General features: G+C 34.5%; 1 protein-coding gene across 4 annotated transcripts; it reads right to left on the reverse strand.

Moving 5' to 3' along the window:
- Positions 1–434: 434 nt before the first annotated feature.
- Positions 435–22,751, reverse strand: LOC108203259 (ABC transporter D family member 1). Of its 4 annotated transcripts, none has more exons than XM_064085666.1 (27): positions 22,633–22,751; positions 22,440–22,476; positions 21,166–21,292; positions 20,019–20,301; positions 19,264–19,488; positions 18,245–18,442; positions 17,609–18,063; positions 15,947–16,082; positions 15,773–15,851; positions 15,054–15,292; positions 14,623–14,927; positions 14,424–14,541; positions 14,168–14,326; positions 11,988–12,087; positions 11,792–11,900; positions 11,125–11,215; positions 10,525–10,649; positions 9,549–9,698; positions 9,394–9,466; positions 7,198–7,378; positions 6,951–7,109; positions 3,980–4,138; positions 3,669–3,905; positions 2,659–2,819; positions 2,419–2,471; positions 2,253–2,331; positions 435–921 (listed from the first exon to the last, which is right to left on the reverse strand). In XM_064085666.1, the coding sequence occupies exons 3-27, from the start codon at positions 21,225–21,227 to the stop codon at positions 835–837; spliced, it is 4,023 nt and encodes a 1,340-aa protein (XP_063941736.1). In that variant the 5' UTR covers positions 21,228–21,292; positions 22,440–22,476; positions 22,633–22,751; the 3' UTR covers positions 435–834. The 4 variants fall into 4 exon arrangements, with proteins under 4 accessions (XP_063941736.1, XP_063941737.1, XP_063941738.1 ...); XM_064085667.1 differs by having other exon boundaries at positions 22,545–22,691; XM_064085668.1 differs by lacking the exon at positions 22,440–22,476 and having other exon boundaries at positions 22,545–22,685.
- Between the last annotated feature and the right edge of the window lie 1,113 nt (positions 22,752–23,864).

The following is a 23,864-nucleotide window of genomic DNA, read 5'->3' on the forward strand; positions in this document are numbered from 1 at the left end:
ATTGTACTTATGGGCACTACTTAGTATTTAACCATTTGTTTTGCACTTTATATGTATTATTATATGTGCTAAGATCGCCCATTAGCCTCTTCCCGGCTTTAAGTTATAAAATTTGTGTAATAGGTGATAATAATATTTAAATTTAAAGATAAGTCATGGAAAATGATTAAAAGTCAGAAGTTAGTATCAAGGACTTCCTCAAATCTCAATTTCTTTTTAGTTGTCCGGTTTTGAATTTTAATGATCAAACTAATCAAAATTTGATTGAACTTTATCATCAAAAATTATTAAAAAATTTATATCACTACAAAGTACATACAATACATTGCAACTATTATAAATTGCAATGAACTTTAAATTGCTTCAATGAACTTTAAATTGCTTATGTTTGCTGGATTTCATTGTGTAACTTACAATTGGAACACGCACACGCATTAAAATTTAAAAATCAATACATTGCAACTATTATAAATTTAAAAGTCCAAGGTCCATAAGTAATTACCAACATTTGGATTTTGTATGATGCCCCCAACATTCCTGCAATTTTACTGGGGGGTGATTAATTGGATAGGCTTACGAGTTCTTACAACAAAATAGAGCTCTAAACAACAAATAATGCCTATACATGATTTTCTAGATTACACAAACTAATGTTCACCTGTATACCCTATTCCTTATTTCCTTCACACTGGAAAATATATTTCGTTTGCTACTATCACCGATTTTCGTTCGTTTCCGGGAAGTCTAAATTGGTTTGACCTACTAGTCACAACCATTGCAGAAATTAAAGCTGTATATGAACTAAAGAAGAGCAGCTAAAGGAACCATCCCAACTCATTGCATGATTGAGCGAAGCTCCCACTTACCTTCACCATCAATCAGTCGCAGTTCCGTGGAATGGAATGGTATCAAAGCAGGACGCTGTAATTAACAAGCAAATTACACAATATAAGATGAGATAATACAGCAGATTAAACCAAATAAAGAGTCAAAATTGCCGACGGCAAAATGGTTCACATATGATATGGTTGAGTTTTAGGCTCATTTATATATATATATAATACAGATGTATGTACAGATTATATATAACACCAAGGAAACAAAGATAAAGCTAAAGGGATGCCTAACATACTAAATTTTGGAGAGTACAGGCCAACAGGATGCAAAGTCCATTATTCAACACAAGTCAGAATGACAAGAAACGAATGAAAGAAAGGGCTAAAAACTGAATGTTGGAGAGAACGGGGTTCATATTGCCCCTCAAATATCCCATCCACAATGTAAAATACGCATAATGTAGGACCCCACGAAGATTCTAACTAATCTTGCATAACTACTTTAAAAAAATGAATGAAAATCGTCAACAAAATATGAACAAGATTTGGTGTTAATTGATCTGGTTACACAGGCTTGTATAATTTTGACAACCACAGAGCTTATCTAATTCCAGAGTCAACTTAAAAAGTTAAAGATGGTTTTATCTGAAGAGGTCAAATAACATGTACTTACAACTGCTACGTTCAACCATAAAAGGTTCAGTAAATTTGAGGTCACAATATGTACTTACAAAAGATTAGGAGCCCATTTCTTTGGGCTTACAAGTGGACAAAGTTTCCGGACTGGTAGGCAAAAAGTTGAGGAGTTAATCAGGAGACACTTTTTGCATTCTTAAAGTGTTGGTTTTACTTTGAATTTTTTACTCTACACCTTCTCTATCCCCCCCCCCCCCCCCCCCCCAACAACACACACACACCCACCACCACCACGACGCACACACACAAAGTAACTGTATCAATGCATATTCTGCAATTTATATGAACATTTTTTAAGACATCAATGTATTATTCTGCAAATTAGTTTTATACATTTTGTATGTAAATAATCATCATTCAAATTCTTGAACTTTTTAACTCAAGTACAACTAATAGGAAATTCAATTTTTCAATGATTGTGTTCTTTATTACAATATCAACCTTTTTATAGTTTATTTTAAGTGATACACATGTAGGCTACCTTATAAATTCTGTTCTTTTTTGTTATTTTCAGTAAGTTTCATGACATATAAGTTGAGATTACCAAACACAACTAATTTACAGGTTCAATTTTAATTCTGGTTACAATTTACAAAAATACCGTTAAGTGAGAACTGATAAGGAACTCATTTATTTAAGATAAGCCAGATGGGCCCTAAATCTCATGCATACTAAATCACAGCATATTGTAAATTTCTTACTGTTACCAAAAATTCTTACCTGCGAGGAAGTAACAACTGTTATGCCCATATCATGAGCAATCCTATAAAGATGTTCTTCAACGTCAACACTAGTAGCACTGTATTGAAAAAGGAATAAATATCACAACATGGAATATTACAAATTCTGTTTATACTAAAATCAAAGTATACAGTTGCAAGCTTACTTGGTACACTCGTCCAGGATCCCATATTGAGGTTTCTGAAAGAACAAGCGAGCCTGGCAAACAAATGACTCGGTATTTAGTATTACATCATGCACTCAATGCTACAACATTTAGCCACTGATTTTTTCTTAATCATTTTGAAGTTGCTAAACCTGGATACCAACACTAGATGTATGCATATATGTGCGACTGTGCGGGCATGCTCAAGAATGACATAATAATTCCACTAATTTAACTCACCATGCCTAATCTCTGTTGTTCCCCAAGTGAGAGGATGTCTTCCCAGTTCTGACTAGCATCCCAGCGACCTTCCCTTTCCAAAAGATAAAGTAACTTGACTTTCTCTAGAATTGCTTTCAGATGTGCATCCAAATTGTTTGTGCCACTTGTATACGTTTGACCTGATATTGGTGGGAGTAAGTTAAGAGAAAAAGTAAAAGATGAAAGTAATGATCTGTGTGAACAAATTGCCTGACTAAGTACAACCAACTAGCAAAGCAGAAATATAATTATATTAACAGGGAAAAACTCAGGGACATATCCTCATATTTCATATAACAAACTGAAATTATAAAAGAAGTGCAAAGAAGACGAGCCAAAAACAAACTGTAAAAATTCAACTCCGCTAGATAAATTCCCACCTACTTTTTGCTTACACCTTATCACAGATAATGGCTTTAGACTACCAATCTCCTGATTAAATGAAAATATTAATTAAAAAAAAGAGTCTCCATCCACCCATTTACAAATATTCCATGTATTACCATCACATTCCGACAACTCTATAGACTTACTTACCAGGAAAAATTGCAGTGCACGACCATAACAATTATAAATTCATCTAAAATTGCTCTCTCTCTCTCTGCTAAATTTGACTGGAGAGAGCATTCTCAGACACAAACACTCACACACACACACAGACATATCAAATGCTACAGTAATTTTGTGAACTCGACAAAAAGTAACTTCTGTTCTGCAAATCTACCTAAAATCTACAATGCAGAGATATATTTTCTTTGAAATACATTTTGGTGAGCAACCATAATTGCCCCGTATTTGCACCTTAGATTAATTTTTTGATAAACGTCACAAAATTCTACTTGATTATCAGAGAGAAGTTATACTGATTACATATTCTGTCAACCTAACTGATATTAAGAGGAATATTAAAAAAAATGCCAGGTACATCTAATGGACAATGAAAACTGAAATGGGTACAATATCATCAATATTGGTAAACTTATAGGAACCTTTTTCATGAAAATTTGTCACCCTCTTCTCTGCTTCCTCGTGAGAGAGTGGATATATAATTTGATCTCTCAAGGTCCCTAAACATGTATATGGTCTCTGAGGAACAAAAAAAAGGCCACGACCAGATCCAGCCTCTTCATTAGTAACATGATGTGGTTTAACAAGCCTTCCATTAACTACAGGCCAAAGACCTCGAAGGGCTCTGAAGACTGAACTCTTTCCACTTCCGTTTGGACCTTTATAATAGATATGTCAGCCAAAATGAATAATCAAATACTTGCTACATAATCAAAGCAATTACTTTACTAACCAGTAACGAGAAGACTTTTGCCTGGCTCTATATCACAAGTCAACTGCCTAGCTAACATCTTCTGTGTTGGTGTGATGATATCCACTTTGGAAAATGATATACTATCATCAGAGTTTAATTCCTTCACCACAGATGACGATGTAGAATTTGCAACATCTTCTGCAATGAAAATAATGGTATCAGCACAAGGGCACAACACTTGAACAATTAATCAATAAAAAGTAGACAATTTGAAAGAGAAGTAACTGTGTGAGATGATATGTAGTTCTATGTTATGAAAATGGGAGGTGAAGATCATCTAAATCAGATGCATGAACTGCCCCCAGTATGCTGCACAAACTAGAAGGTGCTAGATTTCCCTACCATTTTGAACTTTCCATCCAAATGTGTTAAGCATATTCTCCGAATCTCCATCTATGTATTAAGTCTTATATATTCCAATATCTGGTGCACATTTTACAGAAAAATGTTTGAAAAGATAACATGACAGGGCACATGAGTTAATTGAATGCACCATTGCAGCCTGTTTCTCATAGTAAATCCTAGAGAACAATGCAGAGCCTAAAACCGACAAATTGAATAACAAAATTTATTAAGATCAGTCATTCATTTTGTCCTTTTCTTTTTCATAGATATTCAGAACTCATACAATGCAGTGTATCCAAATCTGTATAACGTATACACCCAAGTACACCATAGAATTACACTTTAACTACATCACTGAGAGTAATACCTACAAACACACATCCATATTATAAAAAAAAAAAAAAAAAAGTCCTCCCTTAGATCCTCTACTCAAATCAGTGACAATAATTGATCACTCAACTTAAAATGATATGAATAAGATTGAAATACTATGGACAAGGCTTGTCGATATCCATTAAGGTAAGAGCATGTATGTCACTTGCAATAGATGACTAGGACCTCATGGAGACTCAATACCCAACTTCTAGCACTGACGGCAAGTAGAAGATTCATTGAACTGCAGGAAATGTTATACACAGCCTTTATGGACAAATATTCAGGGGAACCCCTGTGGGAAAATCTCCCAATTGAGTTTCAACTATTGCATGTGACAGTATTAAACTACTAGTACTTCTAAATGATGGAATCTTTGAACATCAATATCATCTTGAGTGACTTCTTTGTTATGTACGGCCGTGCCATGGGGCCCTTCAGATTTGAACTCAATCCTGATAATGTTCTCACATTATCTGGAAGGTAGAAAGAGATATGAATATATGATACAGTTGACTACATCTGTGAATCTAATTCTTTTCAAGGGGGTCCAGGTACAAACCAAAAGACATTCAATCAAGTCAAAGAACATTAACCCAGAATGACCATCTCTAATTGGCTCGAAGTGATTTAGATCCACTGAGATGACTGACAGGTGGAAAAAAGAATACATGATAAAGAACAAAAAATCAATTTTCACTAGGCCAGGAAGAGCATATAGCACAATTAAATGACTGGTGGTGAACAGATACATTATATAATAACATGTATATATCCATAATGCTGAATCAAGCATAAACCCTTGGACTAGGAAACCCTTAACAACTTCCACCCCTGTATCCGCCGCCAGACCTGCATCCATGGTACTCATATATTGTTGGGTCTGGAATGACTGGCATTCAGATACCCAATTAGCTACATTATTCTAAGCCCCTTGAAAGTATATACTGAGGATTCATCATAGTTTTTCACCTAAATGTCCTTCTACACCCTTGGATTATTATCTACACAAATTTTGCCTGTGTTTGAACTTCACTATAGAGCCAACAATTGATGTTCTACGTATTCAAGAAGTTCGCTCTACGTCATACTCCCTTAGGACCAATTTTTTCAATACCTAGCCAAGTAACTATGATTAAACTATCTTCATCACACACCTACCTCTTAAAGAGTTGTATCATTCCACTAGGTTGAGCAGCTAACAAATAATATCAAGAATCAATTGTTCTTATTCTGTAACTTCTTTATATAATCAGAGGTAATCCAGTTCTTTCATAATGGTATTAGAGTATTATGTTTTAAGAGAGGTCATGTTGCATTACATCAAACTAGCTTAAATAATTTAAGTTCTAAAATGATGTTCCACTGATCATCCATTTGAAGATCTACACAGGAAAGGTCAAAACACCTAGGAGCTCACCTGCTCCCCAAGAATCCCATAGTCTCAGCATGACCTAAATATCATCTTGAGTACTCTAGCAAAACTTGCAAGAGGAAAAAAAAAATACAAAGATGCTCATATACTGGAAGCTTCTTAGACCTCAATTCCTTGATAAACTTTAAAGGTCATCTAGTAGGTTTGATCACCTTACATCGTCTTAAGTGTCTGCATTGCTCGTACTAGTAATCGAGCACTGCCAAGTACCAAAGCAATCTTCAACAGAGACTAGGGTATACAACTTGCAAGGCAACCATGTGTTTAGTTTACGTATTAACTTTATATGTCACAGTATATATCTCATTGGCTTTACTTAATTTCCAAGCATTATTACTTTGTCGGTACATAGGAAAGCATAGCGTCTAGTCATTGCATCACCTTCTTTACTTGACACTCTCACTAGGGATCTAAAAAATTACCTTCCCACTCTTACATGGTCATGCATTGACCTTTATCCTCGTCTGACCTAACAAAGAACTAATTTATAAAATTACTCGCAGCAGTCCTGTGATTTAAATATTCATTCATCATGAACATTAAAGCATCGAACTTTTTCTCAATTCTTCTGATTTCTCATGATTAAAGTCTCTAGAACTTCATACAGCAGCATGTCAATAATTTGTCTACCAAATGAAGACAGAGTTGAGATAAAAAACTGTACCTTAAGAAAATTGAATTGCGAAAATGACCAACTAAAATCAAATCTCATGAGACTCTTATATAGGTGTCCGATGGCAAAATATATATTTCTGTCAAAGAAACAAGGATAATACGCCTAGAAACTTTTTCATATACCTGACTGTGCAGCATCTAAAAGCTCTTCTAGCTCAAAAATTCGATTGATACCACCAGATAGCTCAAGAAATTTCCTATGCAGCTCAAGAATGTCGCCAAAAGCCAAGAAACTTTGAGATACAACAGATGCTAAGAAACGGAGTGCATGTGCCAGCTCACCTGAAATTATCAATGATATATTTATATTCTTTTCGAAGAGAAACTTCACAAGACAGACAAGACATGGGGAACACCATTTTCACTATACCTTGAGTGGAAACTGAAGCTCTGTTGCCTTTGTGTTCCATAGCGTATAACAAGCTCAATCCCCACGTAACATTGTGAGGTAGTTGTTTCGTAGTAAAATCATCTAGCACACCAAACAGCCACTTCTTCTTCAAAAGTAAAGCAGAATGATTGAGAAGTTCCATAAATCTTGATTCAACCATCTGAAAAGAACAAGGAAAATCAATCAGGGAAGGCTGCTGTATAGAGACTGTTCTATAGAATGACCAAAAGAAACAATGGAAAATTAAAGCAAGCTGCACCATACAATAGTACAACTATTGAAATTGAATTCTAGTTGTATCCATAAAATGTGTGTGTGTGTGTGTGTGCAAGTTCACAGTTGTGATGGAGCTAAAGAACATCTTTTCTCTGTGCAGCAAAACTAACAATCCCAAGTTAGTAGTATTCTCAGCACAACGCAAAAGCCCAGGTTCTAAAAAGAAATCGGTATGGAGCCAGAGTAGATTTGGGTCTGTGGCCCTTTCCCCTTCACTGACCAGTTTCTTACTAAAAGTCTAAAAGTATATGACGCATTAGGACACAATCATGACAAGTGTTCAACAGCCATGCTAAGTGACCAACTTCTTACTAAAGGAATGATACCCTTGTATCATCTTACTTGGATGACCAAATTTAATTATCGCTGCAAAATTATTATTTCCATCAATAGTAGAACTGCACCTGCAAGTCTTGAAAATTGTATATATCTGGTCTGTAGTTATCATGGTTATCAGGACACCCAAGTAGTTGTGTTAGCCAAAAACTAGTCAGTGAGTCAGTATCTACAGAAGAACTAGGACCCGCCAACCAGACCCAAAGTGTGTCACAAGAGAGAGAGGGAGACAAGACCCAAAACCCAACACAAAATTAAACACTTACTCCCTCCGTCCCATTTTATATGACCTTATCACTTTTTGCACGCTTTTTTAGGTAGGTAAAAGAAGTACTTGTACACAATATTTTTTCGTGATTTCTTTTTCGTATTAAAATTTAAGCTTTAAACTTTTACACAAGATAAAAATTATGAAAAAATATTATATGAAAGTAGATGTTTTTATTTGCAAAACAAGTGTTCTAATTTGATGAGCTGTTTCAGCACCTTATTTTGTTTGAGGTAGATGTTTTTATTTGCAAAACAAGTGTTCTGATTTGATGAGCTGTTTCAGATACTGTAAATTGTTCAAGCTTTAGTCTTGGAACTGTTTTCAATAGATATTACCTGTTTTAATAGTACAAACTGTAAAGCCTGTTTCTTGTTTTTTATTACATGAGCTTATGGCATACAATTAAAACTATTTTACAAGGCTAATTTATCATTTCAATAATCAGACTCTTATTACTAAAATATATAACTCTTAAATTATTACTTAAATCCAGAATATTTGAAACAACACATCTGGAGTTTAATCAACTACATACACAAGTTACTGTGCAAATCACATTATATTATTAATATATTTTCACAAACACATGCAAAAAACCAAAACAGCTCAATCACTAAGCAATTACTACCAGTGGTTAGTGGTCACATGGGGGATGTAATATAGCATAAATGTCTTCTCTTTCGTAGAGCTAGAATATCTTGCAGAATCATAAAATTCGTCGAAGAAACCATCAAAGTGATGCAATATTCGGGATCTAACTTATTTATCAACTTTAAAGAAAAGCAAATACCATAATGATAATAGTGTTCATGATCCGACATTTGCAAAATTCTGTATCCGTTTGATAATTATCCATAAAAATATTATAAATCTCTCTACAATACATGATGTCATCTGAACCACCCTATATTAAAAACACATATTAACGGACTAAAGTAACGAGAAAAAAGTAATCGAGTTAAGTAGAAACAACCATTTTAGTTGATTGCTTGTATCATTTTATGAATTCTCTTAAAAGATGTCAGTACTTTCACCAAAGCTTGTAAGTAGACACCACCTATATACATATACATATACATAGACATAGACATAGACACACACACACACAATAAATATAACTATAAAATTCTAATTTTCTTGCTCCAACATGACAGAGTAACATAAATACTATCTGATTAGTGACTCCACGTTTTGTCTTGCATTACAAGTGTAATAGGACGAGCTAAACAAATACTTTTACAAAGGAAACAAATTTAGTGGAGTATAGTAAAAAGAAAAAGAAGAAAATATACCGCTTTTTCCCTGGCACCACCTCCAAAGAAAGCAATAGATTCAGCATGTGTACGCAGTCTCTCGTGCATAAACCTAATCATATTAGAATATTCTAAGCAATGATGATTTCCAGATGAGGTACAAAACACAACATTAAAAATAAACAAGATGAGACCTAAAAGTTCCTTCAAGCTGCTGTTCACGGCCTGCCAGGTTGCCGAAGTCTGGAGTAACACCCCTTAAAAAACCCAACCCTAGTAACATGTAAGTATATAATATGGCAATTCCCCTTTGACCTGTTAGCATCTTCATCCTCCAGGTGAACCTAAGAATATACGACATTTTTAAGGACTACATATAATTGAAGAAGTAAAATAGAAATATAGAGGAGGGCAAGGCTAAAAAAGATGCAGGAGTCGAGAAAAGAACAACAGTACATAATTAAGCAGAGACCCCGTATGTTTCTCCCACACTAATAGCTCAATGAAATGCAAAGAACAACGCTCTATCCCGAAGAAGTCAACAATTCATAGCAAAAACAAAAATTTCCTTTCTTGGCGTTGAACATCCACAATAACAAAACAAGATCACCTCAGAAAAACAGTTATTACAATACCTAGTTTATATACTTTTCAAAAGATGTAAGATATACTGTATCCCGAAACAGACAACACAAAACATACAACGGCCACTAACTATCACAAATAAAAAATTATAAGGACTTGGTTTCTTGCACAAAAATAAGCAGCTTCTGGTTCTTGTAGACAGATTTTTCCTGAACTAATATCATCAGTGTGATGCTTCCCGAGTCAGATGAGTCAAATTCAGATTTAAAACTCACTTGAAAGGGACATGTAGCTTTCCAAATATGAAATGCCAAAGTAAAATGACAGTTGGGTACAGAACTGAATGACTGATGTCAATAAATTAATATTAAGTCTCTACTTGTGAACAATTTGAATAAAACTCACAAGAACGGTCTCTGTGGCTTCAAGAGAGCATATACTACTATTGGTAGAGTGTAGATTTAAACAAAGCATCAAACTGATAATGTGAGTGTTAAAATGGTAGAAAAGGAGAGAAGCAAAGTAATCCAACATGACCTAATGAGCGTCCATTAATAAAGCAACATTAGCAGCTTCTGAACTTACCATAAAATGTCAACAGTTGGCTTTACCATCCCTGTAACCAACCCTGATAGATCAGAAGTTAACTTCTCTACATCTTGAGTCAGTCTCTGATCTGCATCAATTTGTACATTTGACATGTGGAATACCTACAATAAAATGCAGTAGAAAATATTCTTTAGAAGGTTGCAGATGTGTGGTTACTATCAACATCTAAGTGATATCAAACACAAAAAGAATATTAAGATCAGTGCAGAAGTAAATCCCGTGGAAGATATAGCAGGACCAACATCTGATGAATTATGAGAGAGGGTTTTAAAGTTTTCTAAACATTTACATTAGGCTGCCTATCTCATTCCCCATTCATATCTAGTCAGCTTCTGACTATGATACGGAACTGTCATTATTTACTGAACGTGTGGCGTACCATATATCTCGGAGAATAAGAACAGTATGTACTATTAATAGTTAGTACGTAACATTTACAAAATAATTGATATTGGGGCAATACTGGCATCTAACATCGCAGCCCTCAGATAAGTGTAGACACTTTTCACATATGATATTAATTGGAAGTACATTCAACTACTTCACATATAAAAGACTGCCTCTAATATTAAATACCTTGTAATATGCACTCTTTCTTAAGTAGTTCTTCAGCAAGTGCTGCGTCAAACGAATTCTCCATCCAAGTGCAAGTCTGGCTGTCAAGTGTCTTTAAAAGAAGATATGTTACATATACTGTGCAGCATAAGTTACCAATATGCAAGGAAAAATAAACAGAAATTATCAAGTCGCATATTAAACCTACATGAACAGATACCTCGCTAATCTGTTCATTTATAAGTAAAAATAATATAAAGCCCATTTAAAAACTAATAAATATGCGTGACAGTCTAAATTCCAACAGTTCTTTAGGGCCTCAGAGAATACTATGCATGTGTGCGTCTACATGGGTGCAGATGCCTATGTATGCATTATACAAGATTGTTAATAAAAAATAGTACATGTTCATGCTTCCTATAATGCCTTAGGTCATTGTTACATTTGAATATATGTCCAATATATAGAGCATTGAGTTTGAAGCTCAACCTCAAGCTATCTGTTGACCTTTTGGCTTTTATAGACCAAACACCACATATTTAATGAAAGAAACAAGGAACACTAAAATCATTAAAAACAACCATGATCCATGTCGCTTAACCCCATATAAAGATTTTGTATTCTACTTTCTTCATAAGAAAATGGCCCACAAATACTTGCAGGTAATTTTGAAAGCTGAGTAAATTACCTTAGAGAAGGTGCAATGAAAGATGAAGCGGCACTTTGTAGGACACTTACACCAATCAACCTTACAAAAGCTGTCTTATCCTGTTCTAAAACATATTTTACAGTAGTTCCTGAAAATACCAAAGAAAAATTATGTTAAATAACATAATCCACGCACTACCAAGCACACCACACAATCACTGTAGCAACAAGTATACCATTTAAAGAGGCAATACGATCAGAAACCCAAGTTCTTGACACCACAAGCAAAGCTACTGCAAAGAGTTGTGCACCCTGTTTATCAAGCACCGTGGGGACCTGGAAAATCACGCATTGAGGTCAAACCTAACATCAGCAATTCAAAATTATCAATCAAATTTCTTTATGAGATATCTCACAAACTTGGATGCCAAAGAAACTAAGCCTTCATCAGGCAGTTTGTTCACTACATAGTAACACAATCTACTGATGTTAGTTCACTAACCTAGCACAATATCTGCAAAACATGAATCTCACCAACTATACCACATGCATGTCAGCACAATAACAAAAAAATGAACCATTCTGTTTTGAGACCTTCAACTCTGACATGAAGTATACATGATGTACTTCCATAAAAATGGGCTGAGAATGGTTTAAATTGCTCTTCTCCATGAGCATGTCCACACCGAGAGTACAATCCTAATTCCTCTACTCAACAAAGACCCCTCATATCTCCAACACTTTAAACTCCAGACCCCCCCCCACCCCCCCCCCACCCACAACAGAGACATACAGCAACAGAGACAATTTAACATTTTGTATAAAGGTAATAAAAAACTGTGTCTGCTGCTCTATAATTTTACGAAAATAAATGTTAGGGGCTAAATGAAGAGCCCATTAAATGGTTAATGCTTTCATGATCAAAGAATTATAAAGGATATGATTTTCGTCAACAAGGTAGTAATTTAAGAATTAAGAGAACATAAGGTCATATCTATATACTATGTTCCAGGTATGTTATTCTTATTATATTGCTATTTTTTCTGGATACAGTGTTGTTTGGTTACTGTAGCCCAGGTATTGTAATAACCACGCTGTTTAGCTTCTTGAGAGCTGTGGTTGGTTCAATTATCATCTTTCCATGAAAGAACAGTTTTTCTCTACTACTTGAGACTTGTTAATTAAACCAGATGCACGCCACTATCCCCGGAAGCTAGTGACTGAAGCATCACAAACTTTGAACTAGATTTACTTAAGGTATCAATAACAGTAGATGGAGATGCATGGACATGACTTCATAGGTTCGGCACAGTAACTAGCTTGCTTATTTTGTCAGTAGATAAGTTAGTTACTTACTCCCTCCGTCCCAAAAAGAGTGAGCTGGTTTGACTTTCACGGGGATTAAGAAAAATGTAGTAAGTTTAGTTGAGAAGTGGGTAAAGTGGTGGGACCTACCAATATTTAATAATAGATTTGGGATAGTGGAGGAAGATATTGGGTGTAATAGTGTTTATATTATTATAGAATGGAGATAGTGGAAGAAAGTAGTGGGTGTAATAGTGAAAAGTAGTGTTCAAAAATAGTAAGTATTGTAAGTTCATTCTTTTTGGGACGTCCCAAAAAGGAATAAGGGTCACATAAAATGGGACGGAGGGAGTATCACTTATCAGATTTCAAGATGCAGAGGAATGAGTTCGTAATGACCTAATTGTGGATCAGATATTCTGTCCAGATTTATATTTAGGTATCTGTCCACTTTACCTTATAAACTCTATTCAGCCTAACAGATACTAAATATTTCTATTTCCAACCAAATCTATTAAGCTTGGGTTCACAGCTTCTATAAGCCTTTCAATGCAGCTAACCCTAAATGGTAGAACTGCATATCAATCAGGGTTCAACTTTTGTTTCAACATATATTGAAAAACAAAACCCTTGATACATACTACAAATATTAGTACTTCTTACTTGTTTGGCTTAATGGCAATGGGACGAGTATGGCAGCAAGGGATGAATAGAAGGATTATAAGATTCATATGCTTTGGAGGGATTCATATGCCTTCAAAATTAATGTAAAAATATGATTGGAATTTAAATGCATAGCATGGACCACTTAAAGGAAAACGTCACGGCAAAATCTCTCTTCTGGCTTTTATAATATTTTAGATTTGCATTACAAGAGAGAGAATATATAAGAACATAAGCTAAGTAGAAAACTGCAGAATCTTTACAGATTTTGACTTATGGTTGTACATATAAATATATCACACAGCACACAACAAACAGAGACAAACAATTGCAGTCATAGGTGTTAGTATGCCAAAGGCAACATCAAATCTTGTGAGCTACGGAGTATTATTACTAAAGAATGTCAGTCAAGTAAGAACAGGATAAAGACGTAGCTTCATGCACTCACCAGTACTTTAGCCATAGCAGCTATTCTTAACGGTAATAATCTGGGAACAACATTGAGTCTTGGGATCACAGGCACTAGATTCCTATCATCAGCCGCAGGAGACGCTGCGATTAAATCTGAAAGGTATGATTGGGCCTTCGTATTTGAGAATGCGGAGTCCTACAAACATATTTCAGCAATATTGTTGTTATGGTAATCCGATATTAAGAGAGACTAACTTGTAATTAAAAAAAACAGTAAAACATAAGAATCTCACCCTTTTCATATCAACAAAAGCACGTTGAACAACAATTGCATCATTTTGCCGGTCTGTCTCTGAAGTCTTCATCTTGTTGATTTCAAGTTCGGTACCAGTAGCAACATCAGAATTCTCGCTGCAGATAACAGGAAGCTATGGGTAATTGAAATGTCAAACGCATAAAACCAAATATCTTTTATAATGAAAAATAATAAACCTTTTGTATTGGACACTCCATCCTCCTTCACCATCCAAAGACAAGACAACATCGTGGAATGCAACTAATGCAGGGCGATGAGATATTGTAATGCATGATGTTCCCATTGCTCGAACTTTAGCACAAAAACGTTCTTCCATATCAGTTGTCACCGCACTGGTACATTCATCAAGAATAGCAAATTTGGGTTTATGGTAGAACAGTCTGGCCATTCCCAATCTTTGTTGCTCCCCCAGAGAGAGTTCATCACCCCAATTAATCTCTTTTTCAGCCGGGTAGCGGTCCAGAAGATACTCAAGATCAACCTAGTAAGATACAAGTGACAGTAACTCAGGCCAGAGGAGATTCGAGATTTATACAGATTACCAATGTGGCCTTGTATCTACACTGACTTGCAAAAAACAGATATGTGGAAATACAATTATTCTTACATTTTTTAACAGCTCAACCATTCCATTACTTGTGAGAGGTTGAACCTCCTGATCTGCTGTGAGAGGATAGATTAACTGGTCCCGAAGAGTTCCTACAGCTGTGTATGGGCGTTGAGGCACGTAGAAAATTTCTTTATTCAGATCAGAACCAATCCCAGGTTTCACAATATGCCCAGATACAAGTGGCCAAAGGCCTCCTAAAACTCGGAAAAGCGAGCTTTTACCGCTTCCATTCGGACCTAGATGAGTACAACGAAAGCGAAATTGTCATTTTTCAACGCATAATATGATGCTTTTATTATATTCATTCATCCAAGCATGACAATGCTAAAGATTGTTGAATGAAATTTCTTTTTTTTTTCGCGTGTACACTGCAGTTATGATCATCACATTTTACACCTGTTGTTTTCTTACTAGTAGTGAGAATTGAGTAATATAAAGGAGTTCAATTCATATTGTGCAGCTTTGCATGTAAAACAAGTACTTTACTGGAAAGATGATGCCCCAACTCATTAGAAAATATAATATAAAAGGTTCAGATCAGTGTCAGTGGTCCACATTCTATAAGAAAAGATGAGGATACTGAAAAGAAACCTTGCGTCCTAAAACGATGAGAACTATCAAGTTCACATATCACATCTAAAAGTTTGTGCTACTCAATTTCACCTAAAAGTAGATTACTGAAAAACATTAAAGAAAAAACTAGTAAAAGGGCTTACCAGTAATTAATAAATTAGACCCCGTATCAACTCTCAAGGTCAAGTCTTCCACCAAAACATTACCGCTTGGTGTAACTACCTGGAAAGTATAGGATGCATCAATGATCAATAGTTATATTCAAAAAAAATGTTTAGTACATATGTTAGGAAGTCCAAAGAACAACCAATTATCACCTTGACATTATCAAATTCAATGTAATTTGCTTCTGTAACATAATTTTTACTCCCACTTCTCTGCAAAGAAGATATATCATGGGTACTTAAATCTCTAGATACGACCATCAGTTCATGAATGCGATCAGCATAACCACTGCAAAAATAGAGTCTTAATCAGATATGGAATCTACGTGATGCATTATTCTATTGCAGAAATTGTCTATTGCCTTCATGTAAAGAAAACAGTAATCTATAGCATGCATACCTGACCATAAATAAATGAAGCAATTAAGTAATCTATAAAAATAGGACCTCTACAAGAGTCACAAACATGTACAGCCAACCTATAAAACCACTTACAAACTACATTTTGCTTTTTACTCTTGTATCGATCAATAGACAGCTTCAAAAAGAACATTTTACATGCTTTCCATAAGTTCTGGAATTACACGAGGAGAGGTTCAAAGCAACCATGTTGATGACTCTACCGCAGATAAGCTATAAAATTAAATTAAATTTAAAATTTAAAAGAGGAGAGGCGTGTATATTCCCTATATCTCTCGTCCATAAAGGCACAGAATGGTAGAAAATTTTTAAACAAGACTAAGAAACAATCTCTTGTAAAAAACTTTAAAAAAACAGACACACATCACACAACATGTTTTCAAAAGCATAAGTGTTCATGAATTGCAAAAGAAGAAGCAGACGGGAAGGGACAGACAAGATTTAATTCATATAATGAAGAGATTAAAACATCCTCCAAATGGTCAAATGAATCCTGAATTATTAATGGTTAAATTCACCAATATCTACCCTCGAATCCCAAAGCTGTCATAGAATGGGTCGAACTAATCAGTAATCACAACCACTTGAATAAAAAAATAAAAAGAAAGAAAGAACATTGACACGGATAGATGACAAGGAATATGATTCACAGATGCATTTTCAAGTCCTGTTGTCTAAAACAAAGGAAAATGTGCATCAAAAAGGTGCCCAGCGCAACATTTGCACTTCAGATTTTAAACAAAAAATTTATTAAAAACCACACACAAATTCTATCCTGTTGGAGGAAGGATCTAACTAAGCAAAATACAAAATGTTTAAACATGTCACATATAATTGCACAAATGACGACCTATTATAACTTTCATAACATCTACTATCTTTACTAATATGATGTGCAAAAAGAATGGTAACAACGACCATAAAATAATTGTCAGATGGGTGCTCCCCAAAAGATACAAAACCTTCAAGCTGATTTTCTCCGTCTATATACCATAGCTAGCATACAAGCCTACCTAGTTCTTAATAGCTCTTGAACCTATTCTTAACACCACAAATTTAAACTAATAAAACATTAAAATTTTTGCCTTGAGCTACAACTGGTGAAACCAAAGACCTGGAAAGGAAAGAGAGGGGTGCATTATCTCGTTACGTAAAATCAGAAACTTTGAAGAGAGATTTATCAGGTAGATAAAAAGAATTCCCAAATAACAACAGATATTTGGGGTTTGAGTATACAACTATTTTTCTAATGTTTTACCTTCTATTTCCGTCACAGGGAGGAAAACAGTAAAACAGGATTTTGCACAAAACACTAAAATACCTAAGTCAAGAACAGATACAAAAACATCCTATCATGCAGTTTGATAGATGTAAACTGAAATGTCTTGTATTTACCTTAAGCGATTCAACCTTCTGGAACTTATTGACAGGGTCCCCAAGGATTGAAAGAGTGATATTATGACACTAGTATGATATCTTAAATTGCTCAACATCTCTGCCCGTCCTATAGTTGAAGTATCGGGTCTTAAATTGCCAGCAAAAAATGGCTCAATAATTAGAACAACAGCAACAGTGGCTCCAAGATACTTTACAAGAAAGTCTTGAATCATGCCAAACCACCAGTGATCATGAAGTACAGTTCGCATATGTTCAACAAGAGTCTTGAACTTCTGCTGAATATGAGATTCTTCTCTTGTTTCACCCCCATAAAATGCAATGCTTTCTGAATGGGTCCTTAACCGTGAGTGGAGCTGTCGATACTCACCTTCCAGTTGTTGTTCTTTAGATACTAACTTTCCAAATGCTGGAGAGAAATTTCTGATCAATGTTCCTGCTCCTAATACATAACCCTGCAAAAATAACATTCTGACATAAGACGAACAAGCACAATGCAATATGCTTTGTAGAATATGACAGGAAAGGGAGTGGAAGTAGTAACTGCGATACTTTCACTGATTCGATCTTACAAGAGAAGGCAAAAACTTATCACAAGTCTACAAAATAACTAACAGTATCTTGTGAGAGACTTACCAGTATCCAAAATACATATTTTGGGCTAGCATATGAACACAAACGCCAGGTATATAGCACACCATCAGTAACCGCGGTAAGATCCTCCTGTATAAGGTCACTCAATTCCGAACAGAATTTTGGAACATCACTCGCAATCCGTTGATCAGGATTGGTGATCCTCCCATCAACATGAGATATTTTGTAGTATACCATATTCTGAATGCAACATATAGCAATGTGAGAAAAAACACCAACAGCAAACCAATAATCTGGAATGTAGATGCGACTAAAATGGGTCACGTTAAAATCTGTCACATTCCACAATATATATAACTTACTGCAGCAATTTCCAACAAAAAAGTAATGACAATAACAACATACAAATTGCAACTCTTTTATAAGTAAAATTTGTACGTTGTTGACACATATTCATGCAAATGTACTGTTAGAAGTTAATTGCTACTCTCACTGCAAAGTTCCTAGAGATGTAACAGTTATTAGGTCCAGGGTACTACCCGGGACTTCTATCAGTGAGAAGACTTTCTACTGGCCCAGCTGAACAATGTATCAAAAGGAAACAGTTGCAAAGGAATCTCGGATATTAGTTTTTTGTGCACCTTTTTAAAGTGACGGAGTCTGACGAGGACATTTCGAGCTGATTTTGTATACCACACTACCATACCATTCTTGCACATCTTCCATATCAATATCAAAGAACTTCTCAAACTATTCTAATTAGAGAGTTTATAACCAATAGACATTTGAAGGCCTATTGTTATGTTGGTTACTCCGCGTTACAGTGCCTTCAATTTATTTAGTCACAAAAGTGAACGCATAGTAGCATAAGCTGCATAGTCTATACACATGCAAATAACTTTATCTCCACTACAGACTGTATTATAGGAACAGACATATTTTTCTTGAACTTCCTTCGGGTAAGGTGGAAAGTTTTCTACACATACAGCTTATGCAAGTGTAACTTTAAAATTTATAAAACAGTAGAAGATATGACAAAGATAAACTTTATCACTTTGTACCTGGAAATATTGTGTATGTATAAGCCTTGTCAGTATTTTTCTGAACTGCAAACTTACGGTCCCTGTTATATATTTTGAGGTAGAAAGCAAAGTTGACTGAAGAAAGCATAACAATATATTCTCGAATATCAGACGGAAAAACGTGGGTACGCGTCGAAGAAAAGCAGCACGGAATAGAAATCCTTGCACTTTTGCTAATCTATTGCTTACGGCAGTTCTCAATACCTGCCAAAAAAAATAAAGTGAAAAGGTAAATAAATGCTAAATGACGCTATATCAGTTCTAAATCAGCCAAGCCTACACTTAGACATGATATACTTGGTTCAAGTTCTGATAGTTGCTACAAAAGGAAATCAAGATCTGGTAGACAATTACAGTATTAACACTTCATATATTAACAATCACAATAAGTTAAATGACAAAAACTTTCCAAATCTTCCAAAAACAGACTAGAAACCAGAAAGGAAAAAAAGGCAATTCTTGATTTTCTTTTTCCTTTCATTTTAAAAAATAAAAGGTACTTCGAATGATTAGGTATGTCACTCATATCAGGTAGGTAGATTTGTGATAATATCAAGGACCTATGGTATTGTTTCACAGTCAAATAAGGAAATGAAGTTTTAACTAATTATGCCAGTTGATCATTATCAGAAAGTTGACCTCATTTAGATGTTGCCTACTTATTAGGATGTTACTTAGATTTCGAGTTCTGGAAACAATGAACTTCAACTGCAGTCAAATGCAGAGGCTCTTACCACTATAGCTAATAACGACAGAAAATCCTTAACACTTCTCTTGCCCATATTCGAGATTAAAATTGCAGTTAAAACTTTAAGTGAGCGCAACCCTCCTTTCTTTTGCCTGCTTTTTTTTACAGAACTATTTTTTCCAACCACTTTGTCATGTCCAACGTTGTTGTCATCGACTCCATTGTGGTGACCGAATGATTCAGGTCTTTTAGCACTATTTCTTGATTTCATATACGCTGCAGCTGTACCGCTAGCAACTATGATACCAGAAGCCAACAACAGGGTTTTCCTGCAAGCGCATAGCAAAAAAACTTGTAAATTGCAGATGCAGCAAGTGTACAGTATATGTGCAAGACTGACAGATACACTATAGGGACATATTTCTTTTAAGTATAACTTGACATTCATTAATACGTACACAAGTAAGTGACACTCCTAGCTTAAAAATTATCAAGAGGACAAGGCTAGGACTTGTGAAGAAAGAACAATTCTCTTCTCTTCATTAAAACATTATACTATCTGTGTAAGGGGATTGCTATTTGCCAATCATGAATTTTGTCATAACTCAGAAGGAAATTAAAAGTGTTCGAATTATACAGATTTCAAAAGTAAAAAAATGTTAAGTTATTTCATTCAAAAAAAAGGCACATTAATTTTCTTAAATTTCATATACTTTAAGATTAATAATTTTTAATACCAAAGCAATGGGAACCAAAAACATTCATTTCTGAATATTTAAATCATTACACCAAAGAATAGCCTCACAGTTTTCCGTACTGGACTTCACAAATGCAGGCAGCACATAGTGATATGACTTTGTTTCACCTAAATGCTTCAGTTCATATTTTATTCAATAATTGTAATTTTGTAGTCCTGATGGAGCACTCTGACTTTCTGATACATTTTATTAAGCAACAAGGATATATTTGGCTATTTGGACATTAGTGGTGTGCACGAATAGTGGCATGAAGACACTACTCACTAGAGATTTGTAATTTAAAAATAAATTTAAACCATGCATCTTAAGCCTTGGTATTCAATAGAAGTCATGAAAAGTTCCTGCTACAATTGCACCTAGCTGCATCAACTCAGAAGCTCGGCTCAATAAAAAATAAGTTGCATGAAACCAATGATGACATGAAGCCCTTAGTACCTTCTTGATGCTAGAAAGCTTTTACCATGCTCAGTCAACTGCAACAGTTGAAGAGAAGGCATGTCTACAAGTGATTATTTCCAGCCAGAAATTACACGAGGGAAAGGCCACAATAACTTCCTCCACTCTACACAAGCGGAAAGAGTTTGTTATAAGGACCAGAGCTATAAATAACAAGAAATATAAGAACATTATACCATTTACCTTAAAACTTAACAAGGCATGAGATTAATTAGCAAAAAGATTCATTGCTTAGAATGAAGGAATGGACCAGGAACAGATGCATTTTAAGCAGAGATGCCCACATCATCTTAAATTTATTACTTCCATACGAATACCAAATCATAGCAACAAAAAGAGTTCAATTAATGGCAAAAAAATCACTTGCACGAGCATGTAGTGGAAATCCTTTGGACCCTCATTAAAAAGTTTACTTGATTGCTTCGTACTTATTAACTTTATAAACAACATTTTATAATGTCAGAAATATGGATAATCTTTCTGGGAGGTTTTTTATGTGAACCGTACTAAATCCTAGTCCAGGATCCATACATTATTTTTTCTAAAATTTTGTAAGTCATACCAACGGAAACCATTTAATGCTTGGGATATGATGATCGAAATATATTAATAAGAATGAATAAAAAAAATTGCGTTTAGGTGTAATTGACAAGCATTTGATTGGAGGAAAAAGAATCTATCCTTCAACCGTGCACAATTAAAAATGCATACAAAACAAATTTGTCGTCAGCAACTTAATAACCCCTGCCAAACATAAAATTCAACAAAGAAAAACGATAACGGCTACTCCGCCAAGGCGCCGATATTAAAAGAATAAAAGTAAACTTGAACAGTTTACTCCAGCTTTTAGCCTCCCTGCGAAAATCAACTCAAAATCATATAATGTTCCTCTCTCTCTCTCAGTCTCTCTCTCTCTCCCTCTCTCTCTCCGTCCCTCCCTCTCTCCCTCCCTCTCTCTCCCTCCCCCCCCCCCCCCTCTCTCTCCCCCCCTCTCCCTCCCCTTTATGTTTGATAATTCCCTTTAAACACACACAGTATATCCCTCCTCTCTCTCCCTCCCTCCCTCCCTCACTACCTCTCTCTCTCTCTCTCTTTCTCTCTCTCTCATATGTGATTCCCTAAACACAAACACAAGTTCCAATTACAACAAACATAGATACACATACATCCATCAACACACATAGACACACCTTCTCTTTTCTACTAAACTGCAACACATACAGAACTATAAGTAAACACGGAGCAAGATTCACCTGATGATCAGCAGCAAAACTGATCAGATTGAATTAGCTGGAAAAATCACAAAGCTGTGCTTCAGATTACAAACACACACAAAACAAAAACACACATATACTTACAGCCGATCCAGTTGCAAGTAAATCAAAATTCACAAGCCCTAGATTCTCTGCGTTGTGCATACATACAAAAAATTGTGTCTATACATACTTGCGAGCAAGGGGGCAGTTGCGACAAAGACAGGGATTTCTATAATTTCAAGGACATATGCAATTAAAAGCCGATTATAAGTCTATAATCTATATTGGTGAGACTACACAAAAGTCTATTCTTGTTTATTTTTTATGTCTATAAACGTGTTTTTAACTTTTTATAAAAGTACTAGCCTTTAACCCGTGCAAAGCACGGGCGGTTATATAATTCGTAATTTATTAATTATAATTTAAATCTTAACACCATATTATTAGTATTTTGGTATTAATGAATTGGATTTTAATTAAATTATATTAACCAACTGATTATATCTTCTAACGGAAATTCGGCTTTCACAATTTATTATATATCTATAAATATTTTTCTGATATTAATATATGACAGTATATTATTCAATTAATTTTAAATCAAATTTTTCATATTTCATATATCTTCATATGGTATGTATTGGTTCGTGTTTGTAAAGAAATAGAACACGTTAGAGTTAAATTTCGAGTAGAATACATTATAATTAAAAAGTAGCGTCTCCAATTATTTATATATATTTTAGACAAAAGATATTCAAAATTGTATATTTATAATTAGTTATACATTTATCTATATAAGTATTTTTTTTTAATATTAGTATATGTTATTAACAGTAGTTTCACCTTTTTCAACTAATTATAAATTATATTTAAAAAGATATTAATATACATAAGGATTGTTTTTAGTATATGTAACTGTTTAATAGATATCTACATGTTGTAGACTTTTAGTTTTAGAGTAGAGTACCAAACCAAAATTTTGTACGACTACAAATTATACCCATGTTGGCTTTTTATAGTATAGTATAGATTTAATTAAATTTAGTCCCTTGAGTTTCAAGAATAAAAAAAAGGTGCAGTGATTGTTTCGACGTTTCGTTTTATTTTATTAACAATATTCAAGATTCTTATTTCAAAAAAAAAAACAATATTCAAGATTCTAATTTATATGCATATTTTATTCTTGCATATCGATATTGATGTGGGACCGCATTTGTAGAATATGAATAATATATTTGAAAAAGTAAATAGATAATATCATCGTTGTGAATACTGTTACAATTAAAAACTAACTAAAATATTGAATGTGTTATTTTGATAATAATTTCGGCTGTTGTTTATTGGAAATAAATAACAAATTCAAAAAAGCTATTATTCATATATATGTACCGATCATATAAAGAAAACTATTCATAAATAATT

Source organism: Daucus carota, chromosome 1 (genome assembly GCF_001625215.2).
Source record: "Daucus carota subsp. sativus chromosome 1, DH1 v3.0, whole genome shotgun sequence".
Classification (NCBI taxonomy): Eukaryota; Viridiplantae; Streptophyta; class Magnoliopsida; order Apiales; family Apiaceae; genus Daucus; species Daucus carota.

What these genes read in the sequence shown, in the direction of transcription:
- LOC108203259 (XM_064085666.1), bottom strand. Translation starts at nt 21,227, where the DNA reads ATGCCTTCTCTTCAACTGTTGCAGTTGACTGAGCATGGTAAAAGCTTT. An exon ending in AGCTTTCTAGCATCAAGAAG is followed by an intron (nt 20,302 to 21,165) that starts GTACTAAGGGCT and finishes ATGCGCTTGCAG; the next exon opens with GAAAACCCTGTTGTTGGCTT. An exon ending in CAAAAGTCTTCTCGTTACTG is followed by an intron (nt 3,906 to 3,979) that starts GTTAGTAAAGTA and finishes TCTATTATAAAG; the next exon opens with GTCCAAACGGAAGTGGAAAG.